Raw genomic sequence first — 23,176 nt, forward strand, 5'->3', positions numbered from 1 at the left:
TTCAATAGTAAGAAACAGATTTAACTATTGACTGGCAAGCAATTTAATAAATGAATACTTTAGAATGGCACTGTAAGGCATCCTTATCTAAGAAATAATAAGTTCTCAAGTGTGGTTTATCGTAGAATAACTCGGGTTTTGAGTTCCTATGCGTAAGAATATATCACGAAGGCCTTAGGGCTGAGTGATATATTCTTTCGCATAAGAACGAAAAACACGGGTTATTCTACGATAAACCACACTTTTTTTAATTCGATTCTAACACGACATACTTGAAACAACATTGTTAGAAAAAAATGGTTACTACTTTTTACGCTCTGAACTACACTTCGTGCTACGCACCTGGATTCGGCTGTTGAAATTTCCTCCCATAAAACTGTAAAAGCTGCAGATTCAGTTATAAAACTTTACACTCAATGTATAAATATAATAGCCAAAACACGATGCGCGCGCAGCATAGTTCAAGGGTGGTTTATTGCAGAAATACCTGAGATAGATTTTGCTCCACATGTATGTAGGTTATTCGCTGGTCGTGTTAGAATAATTCTTATTCAAGAAATCGTGTTACATAGCAAGGTTTGTCTTCATTGAGTGCACTGTAACACCGAATAATTACCAAAGGAACATATCTATAATATTGAATGAAAGAAATAAAACGTGCATTATAAATGTTAATCTTCTTAAACCTCAAATAGCCCTGTCTTCCTATAGACGAAAGATTCAAAAAGAATATTATCTTTACTTGCTTATTTCATTTTAATTGACAAAAGTAAAATTGATGAAATAGTGTAGGAAAGGAATACTAAGTGAGAAATCTAAACAATATTGGACTCCTGGAACTGCAAATGATATCAACAGCAAAAACGATTTTAGTCAGTGCCATTTTCTCTTTCGGCTGTTTGCTTATCTTTTAAAAATGTTCTGATTTTTTTACACCGTTTAGAGGTTATATAGTTCGCGAAGATAGTTATAAAGAATACAATGTATATGCAGTACCTTAATTGTTGCGGTCCCATATTGTGTCATCTTTGCACGTGCCCCTCGAAGTCATACAAAGACAATGAGCAACTATCTAACGGAATAATTACAATTTAGCCATTCACTCTCATTAGCATAACGTCCACTATTTGTTCCAAATATCCAACCGCTTTTTAAGCTTTAAGAAATTTAGAAAGTTTTCAACGGTACATGTAAATAGTCTCCGTTTCTTAGCATATTTTTTTAGATTAGTAAATGGACTATTGATCGCTTGTAAAAAGACATTTCAAAGCACGTTTCATATTTGATCTTTAAATTCTAATGAAACGAGACTGTTACATGTGTTTAGGTGTTCTTGGTAGGCGAGACGTTTACTTTTATTTATATTAATATTTGCATCTGCAAAATATTTACCTAAAAATGACAATTAACACGCCGGTTATTGATTTAGACTTGCAATTAAATTCAAAAGCCTCGTTAAAATTAAACAATTAAATGTCCTGTTCCGGCGGCAGATCAATCACATTGCTTATTAAATATTTACGCATTCCGCGCATATACTGCAGTATAGTTTTTGGTCGAGGGTCTTGTATTCTTACAATGTGTTCTCTTGATTTTAGTTCTGGAACTGCAGGTCACTAAGGTAAGTAAGCGATACTGTCTCTTTAAACAAATATTAGCTAGAGTGGCTTCCCTTTCCGTGATGTCTCGCTTTGAGTTCACGGGATAGTGTTATACTTTGGTTTCTTATTGAACAGACGTTGCATTTAGGTAAAACATATATTTTATTGGTGCAATGATCTGGAATATTACCTTACATTTTTGCAAATAAGTCAAAAAAGTAATGACACTGGAAGTAGTCACTTTGTACATGATTCAACCCAGAAAATGGTATACAACTTTCTGAATTATCTCAATATTTCAAAATTTTCTTGAAATGTTAACGCAGCTGAAATAAACTAAACTATGGGGATTTTTCCAACAAAATTTAAGACTATTGTTTTGATCTGGTTTAATCCAGTTAGTTAAGTATGCATGTAAGTAATATAGATTCTTGTATTTTGAAATTTTATGAATTAAAGTGACTAATGGGAGCACTATCCATGTTTGAAAATGTGTATACTCAAAATCATTTTTTTAATAATCAGGAAAAAATATACCAAAGATGTTGCAACAGAATTAAGACATTCATTTTTTTCAGTATGCGTTTCATTTTATTCTAGGACAATACACCCATACGTTTGTAATTTGATTCATTGGATAACAGCATAAAATAATAAAATTTTGTTTAGACTTTTCCTTAAATATCGGACAAAGCTTAATTTTTGACATTTGTAGAAAAACAAAGTAAATTGTGTTTTAAACGCATTAACATAAACATTTTCAAACGTAAAATATAAATGTCTCCGGTGTCACATTATAATTATATTCAAGTTTCATTTAGACCTTATAAAGCAGTGCTTGCCCAGTATATTTGAATACGTTAAATCTTTACATTGATATACCATACATTACAAGAAAGGACATCATTCATGTATTTATCATAACTCGCCAGTTGAGGGATGAATATTTTTTATTTCACGCGTTTCGAGGTATAGCGTGAACTATTTGTCTGAACGCGGAACGCTTTACAAAGGGTGATAATTGATATTGGTCAGTATGGATTTTGCACGTTTTTTTCAGTAAAGCGTACATGTATGTACATATAAATAGGCGTGTAATTAGATACTGGTCATTCTACCAGACGACTCCGAACAAGTTAAATTTGTTTCCAAAATTTAAGGGGGTAGATCTAATATTAGTTATTAATATACATGGTGGCGCAATTTTTGCATATTTTAAAACATCATTTTCCGTAGAAAAGAGTCTTATGTACTTGGCAAAGAAAATGTGATTTCTCTTTGATTTGATCTATATTCAGTTTCAGTTTTCATATTCAGTGTATTGTGATTTCTTTTTTCCAATACGAAGAACATTTCAAAGACATTTTTGTATACTTCAACGTCATCTGATGGCGAAGTGATATTTAACATTTTGATCAATATTCAGTTTCAGTTTTCATATTCAATGTCCAGTATTGTGTAATTTTTACAAATATGAACTACGTTTAAAAGACATTTTTGCGTACTCCAAGGTCATCTAATGACGAAGTCAATATATTTATACATTAAGTCATCTTGACATTTATTATTTTGTTTTACTAGTATTCTATAAATTCAGTATAAGAGCAAATGATGTAAAATATCACTTTAACTGATTTATATTATGATATCATACGTCTACACACGCAATATGAATGGGGTCCAACATTCAGTGATCTGACATTTGACAAAAGGACACAGGTTTCTCAGAGAAATTTCATAAAAAATGTGTTTTGATCTCTGTGCTTTTCCTGGGCGAGTCAGTTCGCGTCAGCGTGCCTTCGTCTTAAATCAAATATTGGTTATGTTTTTTATGCTTTTATGTATTAGTTTTGTTTCTTTATTTAGTTTTGAAGGCAAGAGACGTATGGTATTATGTGTGACCAGACATAATTTAGCAAGTTTATAAAGATAATTCGGTGAAACATAATATCATTTTCTGATGTATTGTTATTATCCGGCGGTTACTTACATTGTCTTAATAAACACTGGTCTGGTCAAGCATATGGTGTTTTTTTGTGTTTTATTAGTGTAGTACGGACTAACACATCTATTTGACAAGACTGATCCGTGTTAATATCTACTTGTGAGTTGATACAACTCATTAATAAAGTGTAGTTATCATAATACTAACTAAAGTTCAGTTATGTTTTTACTTTTCATAATAGAGCGGTCTTTTACGTATAAATGTTTACAAGTCAGTACGATACCATACAAAGATTCATTTAAACAATGCAAAATATATCACTGAAAAAGCCGTGATAGTACAGATATAAAGAAGTTTTGTAATATTTGTATCTTGTGGTTGTTGGTTCAAATATTTCATTATGTAAAATTTCATCTTCAATATTGGGTTATGTAAACTTCTGAAAGATACAGAGAAAATGACCACTTACGTTTTGCAATATCTTCAAAAAGGATAAAAATAACAGTATACATAATCAGCGTGCTTTATACATGTAAATAAAAAAGTAATTATTATATCTAATGTAAAATGTCTCCTCTTGCTTGGACTCAGTGCTGTTATATTGTGTTTTTTTAGGATCACGGAGAACATTAATTTTTATGATGATAGACTTTCTCTCAAGCCGGTGCTAGAAGTATGTGTGCGTGTGTGTGTGTGTGTTTGGGGGTGTGGTGGTGGGGGGATGGGGCGGTGAGGTGTGTTGCACATTCCATTACCTCTCATGGCCAGACTCAGTTTTACAGTCTGCTATTTCGTTGCTTGGTTGTGTTCTGTGCTGCCAAAGAACAGAATTCATTGGCTAGAAAATGTATGCTTGTAATTGTAACAGTATGGAATCTGACTCCAAGATTCCACTGACAGAGTTGGTGTAACTACAGACACCGCTGATGAAGCATTATGAATATCTCTTGCATTGGAATGAAATTTATCTAACATAACTATAATAATGTAAAATATGATTACAAACTAACAATAAAATTTTGAAAGAAATGTAGTGACACCTCAATTTATTTAAATGAACAAAATGAACCTAAGGCGTTGACGTGACAGTCCAACGTGCAACGGCTTCTCCATTTTGATTAACTTTAGTTATTATATACAGGTTGTGGTTCCAATATAAAAAGATAAAGCAAAACATGCTGATCTCCCTAGTCGGCAGACGGGTCTATGAAATAAATTCTCAAGCGTCAAAATCAGACTACAATTGCTGTATCAATATCTAATAGTCCTTTTTATAGTATTCTACTCACCTGACCTGAATTGATAGTAGTTGTCACGAAAGCCCATTGATAGTAGACATTTTGGAGAACCCAAGCAAAAATGTCTATTTTTGATAACAATCTCGATTTACCTATTTTCTGTAACGCAACCTTTAGGGTGTTTCTACTTTTTTCTTATGACGTCATATTTTGTCACTACTTTCGTTCAGTTCGATAATTTTTTATGTCAAGTTGTTACTAAATTTCAAGCCTGACAGGAAGGTAATTAACTGGCACGTCGCTTTAAGCAAGCACCTGCAATGCCAGCAAAAATGTGTCCATTTAATCGGTTTCTGAACATTACTGAAATACTCGCAATCTATATAACGCCTCCAATGTCTTGACCTTTGTACTATAAAAAGTGTCTTTATTGGGTTTAGTTGTATGGTTTCGCTTTGGCAGCTGAAATGTTTCCTTTGATGGCTCATGATTATTATACCAGAATTGATGGAGAAAGCTGAGTACAACTGGAGACTTTTTAATGATAATTTTCAGTGTTTGAAAACAGAAGCCAGCAAAATCTGATTGTTCTTCTTTCGACATCATGCAGCAATGTCTTGCTTGACTCGGTATAATATTGTTGCAAAAGATCAGGTGGCAGCATATAAGGTATCCAAGCAAAAAATAGCCTTGGTTTGATTAATGCCTCTCAGAGTTAGTTTTCTGCTCCCTTTAGACCAACTAGCACCATATTAAGCGGAACTCTATAATCAAATTAAATTCGAGCGATCCGAAGAACCATAAACAAGTCATAAAAATAACTCTGTCAGTAAGTCATTTAATAAAATGCTTATGAATATATTACATACGTAAACAACGCAATTGTGAGGTACACCATAGAACTCTGTTTTAATGAGAAACTCTAGCTGGACGTGTAAATGTCATTATTTCACTTAGGGAGGCCGCAAAGAAATGTAAGGCTACCTTATGTTAGAATATCATTCTGTATGTATTTTTGACATTTTGGTAGAGCAGGTGAAAGACATTGTTATATGTCGTGAAATAATCTCAATTTTAGAATGAGTAGTAATACCAGGTCACAGCAGTGTAAATTTAATGTGATTTTGCAGCAAGCAAATGTGACAGAAAAAAATTGTTCTTTTAATTTACAATGACCCATACTCTCTTTTATTGTAGAAGAGCTTTCTGACTGGTGCTGTTTATAGATGTCATTTCTGATTGGTCTAAATTCGTCAATAATATTTTCAAACAAGCAATTCTTCATAACGTTATTAATACATCGAAAAAAAAAACTAATTCTTACCGTCTTTAATGAATATTGAAAAAAATCAATCTTTAAAACAAAAATAATGAAGATACTAGTCTTCTTACATTTAGCAAGATCCAGACTCTTGAGTAAGATGTATACGGAAAAAACCTAAGCGGCAATGAGGCATTACCAAGTTATCGTTAAAATAGTTATCAAAGAGCCAGATATTACCATCCATAACAACAACCGGTGATATAATCTTTTTATATATACTATTCAACAATTGATTGTAAACAAATAGAATACGTCATTTACATCAAGAGATTCGTCTAACACCTTTAGATGCAGTATCCAGCACCGTTGCAAACACAGGTAACTCCAGCCCAGTACGCAGAACATCACCAGTGTTTCGGCAAAATACGAAAAGTATCCCCAACACTAATGCAAAACATCCCCGACTGGTTGCGATCAGTGATTGTTCGATCTTTTTATAAAACAAAAACAAACAAAAAACGTCACTGATTGTCGTCAAGTTCGGTTCGGTGAATTTTGGTTTTCACTTCGATTTCGCTGCCAAAGGCCAAGTCACTGCTGGCCGAATTCTGCTATGTCATCTGTTTGTTCAATATACATGTTTTTTTAGTGTTTTGACAAAGAATTCAAGTAACAATCCATCTTTGGTCTGTTGACGACATTACTTACTTACTTTAAATGCTGTCAACATTCATCTGAAACGTCCGAAAGACGACACCATTTCGATGCACGAGATGTTGATGACTTTGTACATTATGTGGATGATTGTGGTATACAGCGACATTCGATATTCCACAAACAAGTATGCGAATACTACCAGACAGGAATAATTGCATATATTATGGTCAAAATTCAGTTGATTTTAGCACTGTTTTTTTTTTTTAAATCTTTTTCAGAACGACCGTTTTGCCTAAGCAACGCCGCAATGCCGTTTTGTTTTTTTCCGGAAATGGAACTAATGTCGCACAAATTCATTGGTCGGTAAGATATGGCCAATATTCAGCCTAATGTAAAAGAAACTCATATGTAGACTACAAATGATAGTAGTTTATATAGCCATGATGTCTTAGCTTTTGATTCACTTCTCATGACGTTGGAGTTCAAGGACTTTGACATTAGCTGTTATTAACGGTAACGGGTAAAATGTTCACGAAGTTTAAGGAAATAACATTATACATTTAAAACTAATATAAAGGAATGTATTTAACCAAGAATTTAAGAATCTATGCACTTAATATTTAATATGCCTCACTTATATTTATTTCTGCTACACTTTCGTTGATGTAAAACAACTATACGTTATGCTCTACTTTATTACACAAAGAAAGTTATCCAAGCATCGGTGGTCGCGACTAAAAACAAGCGTAAATCGTATTTAACAGTTAAGTCCATACATGAAAACTTCATCACCATTAAATTCTCTGCGGAAAACCGTCTTTGCAACACTTTAAAAACACTTCATTTTAACAAAATTAAACCACAGCTAACAGTTTCCGCAACTAAACAAGGACTGACTACTCAGCTAGCAACTGGTTCATATAACCATGTGACATAAAGAATTGATTCTCATTGACTTTTATTTATGAACAGATTAATATAATTCCCTTCGTTGATCTGTGAGTCATAGCTAACATGTAAACAGAACAGAATAAGAAACAAGTACATAACAGATTTTATACATATGTAATATATTCTATATACCGAGGATAGCATATGTTTAAGCCATACTTCATGTCATTTATCATATTTAACATTTTGTTATTAACAAAACCCAATGTGTTTCACTGTCAGGTCATGTTTCTGGCAAACTTCTTTATGGAACTCGCAACTGAAATGAAACAAGAGAAAAACTTCCCAGCACTAATTACGGTATAAACAACTGGACATATGAATACGTTCACTTCCCATTCCGAAAACCTATTTTTTTTACCGCTGCTCCAGAAGTAGAGATTTAAACTTTGATGAGAAAAGCAATATTATAAAGTAAAATGCTAATCGCTTCAAAACTAGATAACTTATCCTTATTAGATAGGGTTAAATTAAGACAATATAGCCTACTTGTTAATGTAGGTTCTTTCATCTGAGCCACATACAGGTTCAATGTCATTGGCACAACGAACATTGCCTATAGTGCTACAAATAACTCCAAGAGGATCACTGCTTGTAAGTCCTGATGTAGGTAGAGTGGTAAAACTTGTTCTGTGTGATGTTGTTATTTCAGTGTTACTCTGTGTTGTAGGTCGATTTGTAATTGATGGCCTTGCTGAAAGGATATGTATAAATAAACATAAACCAAATACAGAAAGAGTAAAATGTGTTCTCTTAATACAAATGGTCTCTTAATAAAACTAGATTTGTTCTTTAAACAAACAGAAGGAACAGAAATTGTATCTTAAAACTTGTGGTCTCTTAATGTAAGTGACCTCATAAGCAAGCTTGACTGTACATCAGACAGGATGAATGAAATATATTAATTGACATGACCGTCTCTATGAAGAATATTATTACATACTCGTTTTTACTCTCCGTTAAGAAATGAACATGTGGCATTGAAGACCAGTCTTTCATTGATGCTCATAACAGTTAATACAAAGAACGCCACCGAGAAAGATCTGCTTTATGTACCACGCTGGCTCAGACAGCATAAATATGGACATAGGCCCAAAAAAACCATCGTTCCCTGTGTTCTCAACGAATATCGTTCAGAAGTGTATATTTCTATCAGACAAGCCAGTGGTGAGGACTAGCAGCCTACTTCCCTAAATTCAATAAAAATTCTTTAGAAAGATACTGCAAGTCCAAAAGTTATACAATATCCCTTTGTGACAGTGATTTCGAGGTCTAACGAAGCCCTTCAAGCCAAAACGGTGAATTACAAACATGGAATAAATCAAAAGCAAGTTATTTAGTAGATCGGGATGATGAAGAAACAATGCTTGTAATGGGGTCAAAGCACACCAGTCACTGTTGATCACCTATTTTCTTTATAACTGGAAAGTACTTTGGCTTCAGGGGTAGAGACGAACAATGTAAACTGAAGTTTGCTGACATCAGATATTTTTAAAATCAGATTTTGCTCGTAACTGTATTAATGGAGTTTTGGCCTTGTCAAGGTAACACGGACCATCTTGCATACTGCTTCATTGTTTAAGTAATAGTTATTGTTTGAGGAATAGGTCTGCACTGTGTTTATAGACCTGTGAGGGATTTGTGAACAGAGCGAGTGTAACGAGCGAGGTTTTCAGATTTACTCACAGATCTATAAACACTATGCAGACCTATTCCGAGAATGCTAACTGACTTACGTACATGCTTTTTTGTTTTACGTAGTCCAGATTGGTTTCGGATTTGTAAAACGTTTGTAACGTGTATGTATGATTAAAAACAAATAGTCAGAAGAAAGAACAAAACAATATATTCTATTGTACTATACAATTGAACTGTCAAAACATGTTACCGGCTTTCATGTTGACCTTATATAGGTTTGAACAGAGTATGATGAAAGCCGGAAACATGTTTTGACAGTTCAAATAAATAGTACAATACAATTTATCAGACACTATTAATATAACAAAATGCCCAACTTCCTATGCTACGCACCTGTAAATATATTTGTCAGCAATAAGGGCATGACACTTTGTAGTCCGTGCACATTTGGGAAATATTGGGAAGATTATAGTCTCTTTCTGAGATCATCAATATGTGTCTAGTCAATTAGTCAGAATTTGACGCGAATGGTATTTTATAAGTTTTCTTTTACATAATTATTTGCAGAAGCTTTAAGTTTATTTAGTTCTTTAATTTGTTACTCGTATAAAAGTATTGATATAGATTTATCATTGCATTATAACAAGAAATGCGTATCATACGTATCACGTTAGCCAGTAAATGGCGCGTGCCCGTTACGTTACACACAAATAGCGTAACTGGGCTTTCTTTCATATTTTTAGTTAAATGATATACACCAATCGGTGTAACGTGGATAACATAGGGACAATAGAAAACACTAGTGCTAAATTTAATAAATACTCATACCATCATGACAACCTTCGTATTGTTGATATATAGGTAAACTAAATAAAAAATATGAACTATATAAAATATTAATGTTAAAAAACAAAGACAAATATCAAACAGGGAATGCCACGTACCAAAAACGCAGCCTCCCCAAAACAAAACCCACAGCACGCAGACGCGTACACTACAAACACACACTTACACACATACACGCGCACACACAAAGCCAACACATTAGGACAAAACGAACAAACAAAGGAACACAGTGGGGCAACGCCTTGGAACGGTCAGTGGCAAAAACACCGCCGGGGAGCATATACTTTTCTAGAGATTCTGAAACTTTTGTGCTTTTTCTTCTGTTGTTCTTAAATTTCCCCGATCAAGGCAATTTAACCCGACCTTAATATACCCTGATCAGGCACGCGCCAAAAAGACAAACGAAATATGCTAAAAATTGCGCGTACACCATTGAGAAGATATTAAAATCCTTTAACTTCTTGACATGGCAACGAGTTGAATAACATTATTTCGTTTAAAGTCGTTCTAGTCCTCCACATCTAATTCACGTGAAGAAGTTGTCAGTTACTTGTGGATGTAAAGTCAATAAAAGTATATAATCCAGGAAACTGACAGTTGTACACAAACGAAAGACTGTCAGGTCGACAAAACTTTGTACAGTGCAAAATATATAATATATAATAATATTTACAGGCATAAAAATTTCAACCGTCAAATTGATATGAATTAACGACATTCAGCAAAATTAGAACATTTGTCAGAAAACGAGAAATGTACTTTGACCAGTTTCCCACCAATTACCACTACCTAAAAACTGCCTTTAAATATGTTTAAACTGTCAGTCTTATTTCAGACACGTCCGGAATATATCACAAACATTTAATTGGGTTATTTTTAAAATAAAACTTCGTTATATATGTTCCATGTTAATTGTACAGAAATCGTCACAATTTTCAATAGCAGATTAATAATTAACTTGGAGGAAATTTGTGGTATTTGTATTTTTCTTGTAATTATATCATTGTCATTATTTTTCTTTGTAAAATAAAGTGTCCTGTTTCATGAAGCATTCTCCACTTAGACGGAAGAGTATTCCCGTATTAACGTTCAGAGAGATATCAAGACCTGTTTACAATTGAATGTTAAAACTTTACAGCAAAGTCATGTTTAGATCAATTTTCAAGATATGTAAATCTGGTCTGAACATTTTTCACTCAAAACGGAGTTTTTTTAAAAAGTTATTTACGGAGTCAATCACGCGTGTACCGTAAATGACATATACGGACTTCTCATGGTTCTATTGCATCGTTACGGTCGCTTATCCATAATCTTAAATTTAATCTCGAAAACTGTGTCGACAATTTGGCTCAGTGGTTAGAGCATTGGACTACCATCCGAGCGAGTCGGGTTCGATCCCCACTGCAGGCACTTGAGATTTTTCGTCATAAACATTATCGTGTAAACAGTAGAAGTAGGACATGTCCGGTATAAAAAAATAAATTAAATAAGATTGACAATTGTTTGCAGGTACTGAATATCTTGAGTACTTGGAGCGGGCTTCAATACCCAGCCAATTGTCGTGAGACTACTCCACGCATCTTTTCAACTGGTGACAGTGACAAATATCCATTTTTATTTTTATTTTTAAACTGATGTAGACATGCAATGCTTTAGGTACTATCTAGGGCCTATTGACTTGAAAAAACTTGTTAAACGTGCAGCAGAACTCTGCGGAATAAACCACAAACAATTTACCAATCATTCGGTTAGGGAAATGTGTGTGTCCTTTATTTTTAAGTCAGGGGTCCCTCCAAATAAAAATATGCAAGTGACAGGACAGAAACATATCTTCTCAATTGCAGTAGAATATATGTAATATCCTTGTTTATAAATACTATTCCTGTAAGTTATAATATCCACAGATCTATTACATATCTCTGTTATTTTCTCATCTCAAATGCCTTTTCTCTAGTGTTATCAACAAGCTTATATTCAGTTTCCATTTATTTCTAAAGACGAATATCCAGCGATAGTTTTCAGTGTCACATCGCGAAAACAGAAAACATTTTATGTTACTCTTCCTTTATTAATTTCAGCTTACGATACTGCACTTTCATTTGAGGAACAAAATAGCATGCCACCGTTCTCAACCAGGGTTTCCTGCACATAATCAAAATATCGGCGGTCGGCATCTGTCAGTTCAATTTCTCTTGAAATTAAAGTTCCTCCAGCTCCACAGACACCTCATGCTTTTTCAACAGCGTAGGACTTATATCCTAACACTGACTATGAACATTCAAATGAAGTTTACGTGTTCACGACGCTCTAAACTCCAGTTCTTTCTGGTTGGCATATGCCTATATTTTTGAGATAACTACATGCTAAGTTCAATGACCTTATTTCCAATTCTAGAGGAAAACCCATAACTTTTTTAGAACATTAGTAAAGTTGTGTTTACTTCAAGCGTTTGTTTTATTTTTTTTGTCGTAAAAGTATTTGCAAAAAATAGGTTATTATATTTGTAGCGAGAAATATTCACTTGTTCTTACGCGGCGGTAATATTGTGCTCCTAAAGTCGCGCAATATTACTGCGCTTTTGAACTGGTGCATATTTCTTGATAAAATCTAATAACCTTTAATTATTAGTGCGTAGTTTATTTAAAGTATCAACATTAAAGTGAGAATACATTACTCTAGCGGCTAAAGCACTTGGAAAAGTTAAAGAGTATACTAAAAATGTCTAAGATGCATATGACTAATGGAGATAATCACCACTGAATCCTTAACTTTAGAAATGTTAAACAATATAAATAGTTTAGCAATACCTTCAAATTGTATAACTACTCTGATAAATAAAATGGTTTAGTATCTCTAATAAATGTAGTCATGGAAGCATGTACAGCACTTACATGTGTAAAACATGTTACGTTAACTTACTGTAGCCAATGTCAGCACATCTTCCATCGCCTATTAATGTAATGAAGGGATTCAAACACATCGCCTGGGCCAGTCGACAGCTTGGAAAATGAGTATGTTTTTATTTTCAGACAATTCATCTTCATGATAGGATACGGGTAGTTAAATCAAAAAGGCAGCTTCAGTATATTTACGTTTTTTTTTATATTTTTTTTTTACAAAACAATTTTACAAAGAATTTCGCTTTAAAACAAATATGATTTTTTTATAATATAACGAAGGCTGTCCAGTATATTTTGGAATATGACCTCTATATCTGTATCCGGGCACGCGATTACTATAATCTTACATATATAAAATGCTACAATATCTATCACTTTTCTGCTCATTCTTGTGTAATAAGAATATTACCTGTTAATATAATCCTTTCCGTCACTACCACAGGTCACGCCAGGTCCGTACAGTAGGCAAGGTTCGTGCGTAATGTAGCTACAGTCCAGTGGCGTAGGGAAAGGGAGTTGGCAACAAACATCTGAATGTAGCAACTGAACTTTAAATGACTTATGAAGACATTAGGGAGAGTATGGCACTTTTACACTATATCATCTAGTTCCATGCAATGTCTTTAATTACTGTTTTATGCATCAATTAAGGTAATGGAATGCTGAACAGACGGACGTGCACATACACAAGTATTCAAAGCTTACATTAGAAAAAGGTTTGAAATGTGCTTACCAACAAAGGCCAGTGTTTGAAGAAGTATTCCTACTTGGTTAAAAATCATGTCGCAGAATATAACTTAATGCTACTCAAATTGAAAGGCTCTTATCTCTTTTATACATGAAGTTTTATCTTGTTTTAGACTTGGTTAATGTCCAATAATTCATATAAAAGATTTAAACGTATTGTTAAACTCTATTTACAAAACTTGAAAAAAATAAATACTCAGTAGGGATGGGAACGAATATTCGAAAATCGGTCGAAAATTCGAATATGAAAATCGAATTCGAATATTCGTAAATTATTGTTTTGTTTTTTTTTCAAATTAAGTACCATTGATTTTGGGCAATATAAGCATGCTAATTCTACAGATGTTTGTCGTGTTTGTTTATCGCGTATCAAAAGATGTCCAATTAACAAGAAAATAGCAATGCATAATTGGCAGGGGCCACCGTTACGGATTAACAGTTTGCAACAGGCGTAAATGTGTCAGATGCATATCAAAAGATGTCCAATTAACAAGAAATATGCAATGCATAATTAGCTGGGGTCATCGTTACGGATTAACAGTTTGCAATTAGGCGTAAATGTGATACCTTTTTATCTTTTGTTCATTTTTATTGGCGCCTGTTTTATGTAACAAGTTTTAGAAAAAAAATTCGAAAACTATACCAAACTTGTAGATATTTTCGATCTTTTTACAAGTTTTTGTACGACATTTATTATATTTATACAACCAGTCGACGATGCATTAAAATGAATTTCATTACATATTTGAATATCATTCTTTTGCGTTGTGTCAGAAGTGTTATTTGCAAGCTAAGTCATATACATAGCCTAAATATGTTAATGTTAAGGATTCTCCAAACTTTTCATAAAATAAGAAACTATGTTTATTTCTTAAAATTCAAATGAAGCCACTATTATTTAAAGTGACGCTAACGTTGTAATCTGATCTTATATCTCTCTTGTACGAGTATAGAGGATTGCTGTATTATTTAGGGTCCCGAAAATGTTGTTCAATATGATTGTACCTTAAGGATTGTTTCTTTAGTCTCGTATGTAACATGATGTAATAAGTAGTGTTTTACTTCATGTTGTCATGTTTCGTGAATGGAAGAGATACAAAAAAATTACATTTACAGCTCACATTGTTAAAACCAAACTGTTTTGAAATTCAAGTATTGAACATTTAGTGCTGATATTGTATTAAACAAGCTATTTCATTATTCAAGTGGTTTTCATTCAGTTAGTTTTTTCAAGTAACACACGTTTGCCTACAAATATAATTTCTATCAGAATACATTACTTCGGCAGAAAATGAATTTTTTTATATCTAAAGTTAAATAAAAGGATAAATAATGCATTATACATACTGCACGTTGGATCATTCTCAAAGAAGTTTCGTTCTGGTATTTCATGCACGTCCTTCACAGCCAGATCCTTACAGCAAAACAGCAACACAGAAATTTCAACACAAACAGCAATAATCGATTCTTCTATTTGCTGTACATATAAAATACCTATTTTTTGGATTTAACGTCGCACCGACACATGATAGGTCATATGGCGACTTTCCAGCTTAGCTTTGATGGTGGAGGAAGACCCCAGGTGCCCCTCCGTGCATTATTTCATCACGAGCGGACACCTGGGTTGAACCACTGACCTTCCGTAAGCCAGCTGGATGGCTTCCTCACATGAAGAATTCAACGCCCCGATTGAGGCTCAAACTTACATCGCTGAGGGACAAGTGATTTGAAGTCAGCGACCTTAACAACTCGGCCACGGAGGTCCCATAAAATTAACTGGTACATTGCACTGATCCTATTGGTTTCATGCAGTGTTTTTGTGCCAACGACAAAAAAAAAGAACCTGCATGCGGCACGGATGATATGATTTACACATTGACTACAAAGTAAGCACATTTTACTAGTTTTCACTATGCTTTTGAATGTTTTGTAGTATACATGAGCTTTTGTAAACATTAACTGTTACATCATAATCTATAAATCAAATTATTTCATACATAATTACTGCCTTCCTTGGTCTATAACAAAGTTAATTTCGATGCAAAAACTTTCATTTTCTTCCATTTGCTCTAGCATTAAAATCTTTCAAAATAAGTACATGTCTAGGCTTAAGATATTTTTTAAATTAAGCAGTTAAAGGAAGGCCTAATAAATGAAAGTAAAAATTGATGTAGTTGATGTATTAAAAAATCGGACTAAAATAAGCTCTAGTATATCAGCAATGCAAATAAGGACAATAATTTGAAATTTTAACAGTCCAATAGCCTACTCTACAATGAAACTGTACTACACATTAAAATGGTAGCAACACAATTTTATATAAATGTATTTAGATGACATTGGTGCTCCTGTTTTTGTAAGGACCTTTGCATTTAACGCTTTGTTTATGTAACATCATCATCATCATTTTCGTTTTCACCATTCGTTCATTGCATGTGTTGTATAAGTTTTATTTGCATACTTACCGTCTCAGCAATAAAATGCTACAATCAAGTACCGCAGTTGTAACGATGATATTTTTATCATATATGTTACGACCAATTCCTACTTATTTATTAAGATAATTGTAATTTATTTTTTTTTTGTTTTAGGATTTTCGTTAATTTTTAAATTATATTTCAGTTATGTAGGTTTTTTAATGTAACGACAGGCAGTTAACCTTAAGAGTGTTCCTAGATTCTGTACCAGTAACGCCATGTTCTCTGTAAGTAAATGTAAACATCTCTACACGATTCAGAGGTGATTGCAGAGACATTTTTTTTTGGATAAAGTTATCACCGAATTCATAAGATAATAGGTAAGGGTTGATTTCATAAGTTAAACCGAAAAATATTGCCCAGTTTCAAACCGTAACAAATGCAGTTGACTTAAAACGCCTTTAATCTGATTCATATAGCAGTGATCTTATTTCAGGTATTATCGGATATAGGGTATTATTGTACCCGTTAATAAACACCTGTAGGAAAGTCTTGTTGCTTTAATTGTATAACATACATGTCATGCTTACAAACATATTTACAAAGAATAATAAAAGGCGTACTCGGATTGGCTGTATTGTTTGATATCTGATCAATATTGGGTAAGATTATCGGACAGGATTTCTAAAGATATATTAACTAAACAACTTTTTTACAATTGTCATCGGACGAATCGTTGGATAAATCTAATTATTTATGCAGAGAGGTAAGAATCAAAGCACTCAAAGCGCTGATGGTGGCAGCTAATCAATGTGTAAAATATTTGAAAAAAAGTGATTTCTAAGGAATCCTTAATAGAAACCAGAGTGTTTCAAAATTAATCCTTTTTCACTGCCATTCATTGTTTACATATACACTGATTCAGTCTTTAACGAATAGTTTTGGTCATTTTTGATTATATTTGTAAATAAAATAGGCTTCCTTTTCAAGATTATTAAGCTTTTAAGATTTCTTTCTAAAGCTTGGTACAGTGCCTGCCATTAATTATATACACAATGATTTACTAGTAGTTCTTATCAGATAGCTGTGGTTTTCATGAGATTGTTGTGAAAGTAAAACCCCACGAACATGCACCACAAAATAATGTACCTCAGAATGTCAGTTCTGCAGCCGGTGTATTTTAGAGGTGCATTAATTATCACTCAATCTTTTATAATTATCACTCAAAAGTCCGCTATACATAACAGCAGGCTTCGTCAAAATGCTGGACATTCAGTTAGACAAACTTACAACTGTAGTAAAACCGCGAGACAATGTCGAGAAATATGTAACTGACGAAACATAACCGTTTTAATTTTGATATATATATTTGTATCAACTGAGAAAATTATTTAAAACTTAATGAATTTAGCTGAAGTAAGCAGATTCTGTCTTAAGGTATTAGACCCCTAATAGTAATGTTTCAAAAAATGGCATTTGCTTGGTATATTCTTAAAGTTGACCATGTTTCGCACTGTGTTGCAAATTTTAAACAACTTTTACCGTGCCGTTTTTTTTGTAAATTTTGTATAATTTATGGTATTTCCTCAAGCTCAAGTAGAGACAAATTTCAATGTGATGGCCACTATCTAAAACGTTTGCAGAGAATTCATTATAACATTAATTTTGATAAAAGAAACATCAAACTATTGTTAAACAATTATAGAACACAAAATTAAACTGTAAATTACATTTTTACTAGGGTGCCTCAAGTAAACAGTTTTAATGAGACAGATTTCTAACTCCAACATTGAAAAATTAAGGTCGAATCCTGTGGGTCTGGTTTGAACTTTGCTCATTTCATTCAAAAAAAATCTTGGGGCAGAAGTAAAACTTACCTGCATTTCTTCCACAATATGTTATCTAAAGAATGAAGGCAAAATAAAGAACTTTTACCGCATGTAACTCAGTATTTTTAAAGATGTTTTACTCACCACTCCTGATTCAGAGGTAAATTCACTTTGAACAGCAAGAAATCGCTTATAAAATAAAAAATTTCCACTTTTGTACAATACATCCATAATAAGTCTTGAAGAAGTAAAAACTTACTAGAAAAAAGGGAAAATATGGAGAAAAAAATTTTTGGTCCCAGTGGGGCTTGAACCTACGCCGCCCTTCCCCCCCCCCCCCCCCCCCCCCTGCAAATTGCAGTCAAAGTAGGTTTATCGTAGGAATTGAATACTCTTCAAAAAGGAGGTACTCTATTACGGGTCCAATACCTTTAAGTTAAGACAACTTGACTGTTTAAAAATATTTCTATTAAATTAATGAGAAAACGTGATGGAGGCAGGAATGTTTAGTTGTCATCTTTAGGCTGAAAGAAATTGAAATGTTCATATTTTGAGGGAAAAAAAATCATTAAAAAAAAAAATCATTGAATTATTAAAATTCAAAAAACACTTTAGTGAAATCAAGGAAGTTTACACGGAAAGAAATTCAACATCTCATACCATTGTCAAGAAATTTAAATATCTATGATTTTTTTCTTAATTTTGAGAACCATTTGAGTCGAAAAGTGTAATCGTTAAATAATATAAGTTTTCATCTACAAAAGTTAGTTAGGTATTTGTTTATCATCGCCAATTTTTCGAGGGAGATTAAGTTAAAATGTTTAATAGATCTCAAGATCTTAATTTTTAAGTTGCTCAAATCTGTTATCTGACGACTTGCTACAGATTGCCATTTCGAAAAGGCAAGTATTAATATAATCGCAACGGCAAATTTTCAAGAGCTTACAAGTTGATAAATACTACTTAGTCAAAGCGCGCTTTGCATATCACTTCGAGCTGATAGCACGAAGGTAACCATAGAGACAGTTTATTGTAACTTTTATGAGATGGAGAGCAGTATAGAAGAACAGTAACTACGTTTAATGCATTTGAATTTATCTCACTTTTGTAGGTCCAATGCTAGGAAGTTGCAATATCATGATGAATAGCAAGGAGAGATTTAAGTTATTGCACGAGAATCTCTACTTAGTTTAGGACCTTTCTCAAGATGTTTCCTTTTTATCCCCTGCCAAAGCAGAAGCATATTGTTTCTGCGTTGCCCGTCCGGCTGTCCGTCTTGGCGCTTATAATACGGAATATATTTAAGCTAGAATCGCTACATTTAAAATCATTAAAATTTGCTCACATAATATTACGTATTATCCTCCTTAACTTCGTAAATGCGGATTTTTGCCCTTGATTTGTTTTAAAAACATGAAAGTGCTTAAAATGCAAACAGTATTTAAGTTCAAATCATCAACTGTCATATAATGTTATTTTAGCAATGGCGGATCCATGATGTGTGTGTGTCGTGTTTGTGTGTGTTGGGGGTGGGTGTGTGGAGGGGGGTCTCTGACCGGGTGATTAATGTCGCTGACGTCGAAACAATTGTCTATCCTCAATGTAGGTTCGAGCCTCACTCGGGGCGTTAAATACCGCATGCCATCGAGCTTGCTTAGGGAGCGGATGGTCTGTGTGTTCTACCAGGTACCAGCACGTGATCAAATAATGCCCAAAGGTAAAACTGGGATCTTCCTCAACCATCAAAGCTGAAAAGTCCCCGTATGACCTAAAATTGTGTCAGTGCGGCTTAAACCCAACAAAAATGATGCTAGTGCTTATTATGCTGTGAGTCATAATATCTAGGTTCTTCCTTAGTACGTACCTCGGAAAGAGATAAATATATCTAAACTGATGCAAACCGACGTTCATGTCATATGATTGAGCATGCGCATGCGCATTACCATTTCCAATATACACGCTTCGCATGCATATAATGCAACAATCTCGTCTCCCGCTTTCGCAAGCTTACACGGTTTTAAAAGTGTTTAATCGTGTGCACGGAGAAAAAGCACGCAGGCGCCACTGTAATACCAAGGCATTTCATAATGAACGTGTGTCGTATACTTTACTACAACTACAGTTATATCTTTAGCGTCAGCTGGTTGACCATCATCAATATCTATAGCTTCATTGTTTCTGTTCGGACGTTCTCGAATACTACCATCGGGACTTACGACAATGAAAACTTCACCGTCTCGCATAACGACTTCACAACCCTCCTCAAAATAGCATTGGCCGTGACAAAATACAAGAAGAACCAACAGTATAATAACGCTTAATGTAAAATATGACAAGTAAAATTTTAAACGTTGGCTAAAAGAATTAAATGTGCCTGTGAGAGTCATGGCCTGTCATTAAAACTTTGAAATATTTAAAACGAAATTTATGGAGCAATTATTACATTTATTATATTTCAGTAAAGAAACAGAGCAGTGACTAACAATAAAGTCTGTACAATGTATTTCAGAACAACATATGTCCGTAAGATAGCACGCTCGACTTTTCTCAGTGCTTGACTCTAGGTTACAACTTTGCCATTAAAAGGGACTTAACTCAATCGAATATATATAATAGAGTTATGGTAATTGTTTCTTCTGTTTGAAGCCTTTGATAGTTTATAACTCTTATAAGTTTCAAGTCAATAACTTTCAAAATAACAGGTATTGGACATTATATAAAAATTTAACCTAAATATTCTAAGTTAAAAAAGGGCATTACTCTGTCAGAATTAAATCAGAGTTTTGGTGGTTGTTTCCCCTTGTGTAGACGTTGACAGTAAATAATTATTTTAAGTTTCAAGTCAAAATTCTTGGTAGTAACCGAGATATTTGACTTATAAAAAAACTTCAACAAAAAAAACATCTAAGTTATAAAGTGCCGTAACTCTGTCAAAATTCATATCAGAGTTATTGGGATTATTTTTGCGGGTGTAGATTTTGATAGTAAATAATTATTTAAAGTTTAAAGTCAATAGTTTAGATAGTAACAGAGATATTTGACTTTATCAAAAACAAGGCGACGGCGACGTCGACGCCGGGGCGAATGAAATACTCTACCTTTTCTTCGAAAAGTCGAGCTAAAAACACCAGGACTTTAAAACTTGTTCTTCATATCTGAGGTCCCATATAAAACGTTTTGGGATGGTAAAATCTGTTTAATATTACTATGAATTACTAAAGTTTTAGTATTAGAAAGCTCCTAATTTGAGGGTTCTTTATTTGAGTAGTAAACAGTATATTGAAGATATTACTTAACCATTAAGTGATATACCCATGTGATGAAAATAGCTATCGCATTTACCATACTTCATTCGTTTAGACGTTTCCTCAGAAGGCTGACATGCTGGCAGTGCTGTTTCTGTTTCTTTAGTCCTCCTAGACCAAGCGCATCGTGACATGTACTGCCTGTCACTTTAGCCTGTTTTCTTATTTCAAACCACGCTGGTGAACGTTGTTTTATAAACGACACACAAGGGGATTTATGCATAATTTCAATTTGTCCTGTAAGGCAGACAAAATTCCCTTGTCTCGACAAATCACATGTGTCACTATAATTGTAGTCTTGTTCACAGTCATTGCAAATAGCTATCATATAACTTAATGTGTTCACTGCCTTTAAAAGCCGTTCCAAACAAATATTGATTTGAAACAAGTATGTCCTGATGGCGCTTATGACGTACGCATATTCATTCTTTAAAAGGCCACTATAACACACTGTTTGTAACTTCTCCAAAGTATTTGATTTTGCCTTTTTAGTTATTCTAAATTATTTATTCTGTCACTTACTCTTTTTATAAGAAGCTTTCCCTTTTCAATCAACACGCATTTTATGCTTATGTTTATATAATGGGACATAATTACAATCCATAAGTTGTTGCTTATGAGGTTTTCTGTCATTTCCTGTATTAATTGCTTATCCTCCTTTTTCATGCAATGTAGGAGATCCTTTGTGTCCCCACAAATCAACGTCTCCATGTTTTTGTTTAAGCCCACTGTTATTTTTTTTTACCGTCAGTGCATACTTTATAAGTCTTGACTTGGACTTTGTCATCTTCACTGACAATTTGAAGAATCGTACTAAGAATACCTGAAAAGAAAGAAATATGATGAAATGTTTAATAGTTTAATAGTGCTGTAAACATCTAACTTTCGAAGATTACCTGTAAATACTTAGAAATGATACTGCACTGCATTGACTTGCTTTACATTGAATACATATTTAATTATATTCTTACATATCAAGCGACATGACATTACACAAGATATGACTGGGTGGAGGAGCGAGGTGGGGGAGGGTACAACTTTGCATGTTGATAAATATTCAAGGAAGGTTTAAGGTTTATAAAATGATAAAATGGAAAAAATGTGGGAGGGGATATGACCCGGGCCGTGGGGTTGACCTGGTGTGGGTATACAACTTCACATGTTGATAATAAATGTTCATAGATAAAAATGAACGCATTGAGATGAAACTAGAGCTGCCTTTGAGAAAAACGCATGTCTCCCTCAACTGCCTAATCATCTGAATAGTAGTATAAGATCGGATGAGAAATGTTCGAGTGTAAACTCTACTCGCAATATATTCTTAATTTCCAATCTGACTTTCAGTGCTTTAATTATCAAAAACAACCCAATAAGACTTTCAGTGCTTTGATACAACCCAAAATCACACTTTCAGTGCTTTGGTACAACTTAATCGCACTTTCAGTGCTTTGAGTATAAAAACAATGTTTAAAGGGCTATAATCTCGAAGTGCCTGGGGCGATTTTGCTAGTTATCGAACTTGGCCGAGGACTTATTAGCAAACACATTTTGTTTATGTTTAGTGAAGATTGGATGAGAACTGTTTGACTTAGAGTGCGGACATGATTTGTGACAGACGGACACACAGACAGACAGGAATAAATCAGTATGTCTCCCAACACACAGTGGCGTGGGAGACGTAATTCTACCGATTGGTGAGTTAGTAACGTACAATTATGTGGACTTTTAAACAATTTTAGGACAATAACTTTGAGTTACCAATGAGATCCCAACGAAATTGCACAACCATGGTTGTAAATTCAATTTAAGTTTCATAGTTCTATGTCAAATAATTATGT

At 33.7% G+C, this 23,176-nt stretch overlaps 1 protein-coding gene across 1 annotated transcript; it reads right to left on the reverse strand.

The window, feature by feature from the left end:
- Positions 1–7,756: 7,756 nt before the first annotated feature.
- On the reverse strand, positions 7,757–13,863 carry LOC123559138 (tomoregulin-2-like). Its single transcript, XM_045350957.2, has 5 exons — positions 13,774–13,863; positions 13,450–13,570; positions 13,060–13,139; positions 8,146–8,350; positions 7,757–7,915 (listed from the first exon to the last, which is right to left on the reverse strand). The coding sequence occupies exons 1-5, from the start codon at positions 13,820–13,822 to the stop codon at positions 7,849–7,851; spliced, it is 522 nt and encodes a 173-aa protein (XP_045206892.2). The 5' UTR covers positions 13,823–13,863; the 3' UTR covers positions 7,757–7,848.
- Positions 13,864–23,176: the final 9,313 nt, after the last annotated feature.

The sequence above is a fragment of the Mercenaria mercenaria genome, chromosome 5 (assembly GCF_021730395.1).
Source record: "Mercenaria mercenaria strain notata chromosome 5, MADL_Memer_1, whole genome shotgun sequence".
Classification (NCBI taxonomy): domain Eukaryota; kingdom Metazoa; phylum Mollusca; class Bivalvia; order Venerida; family Veneridae; genus Mercenaria; species Mercenaria mercenaria.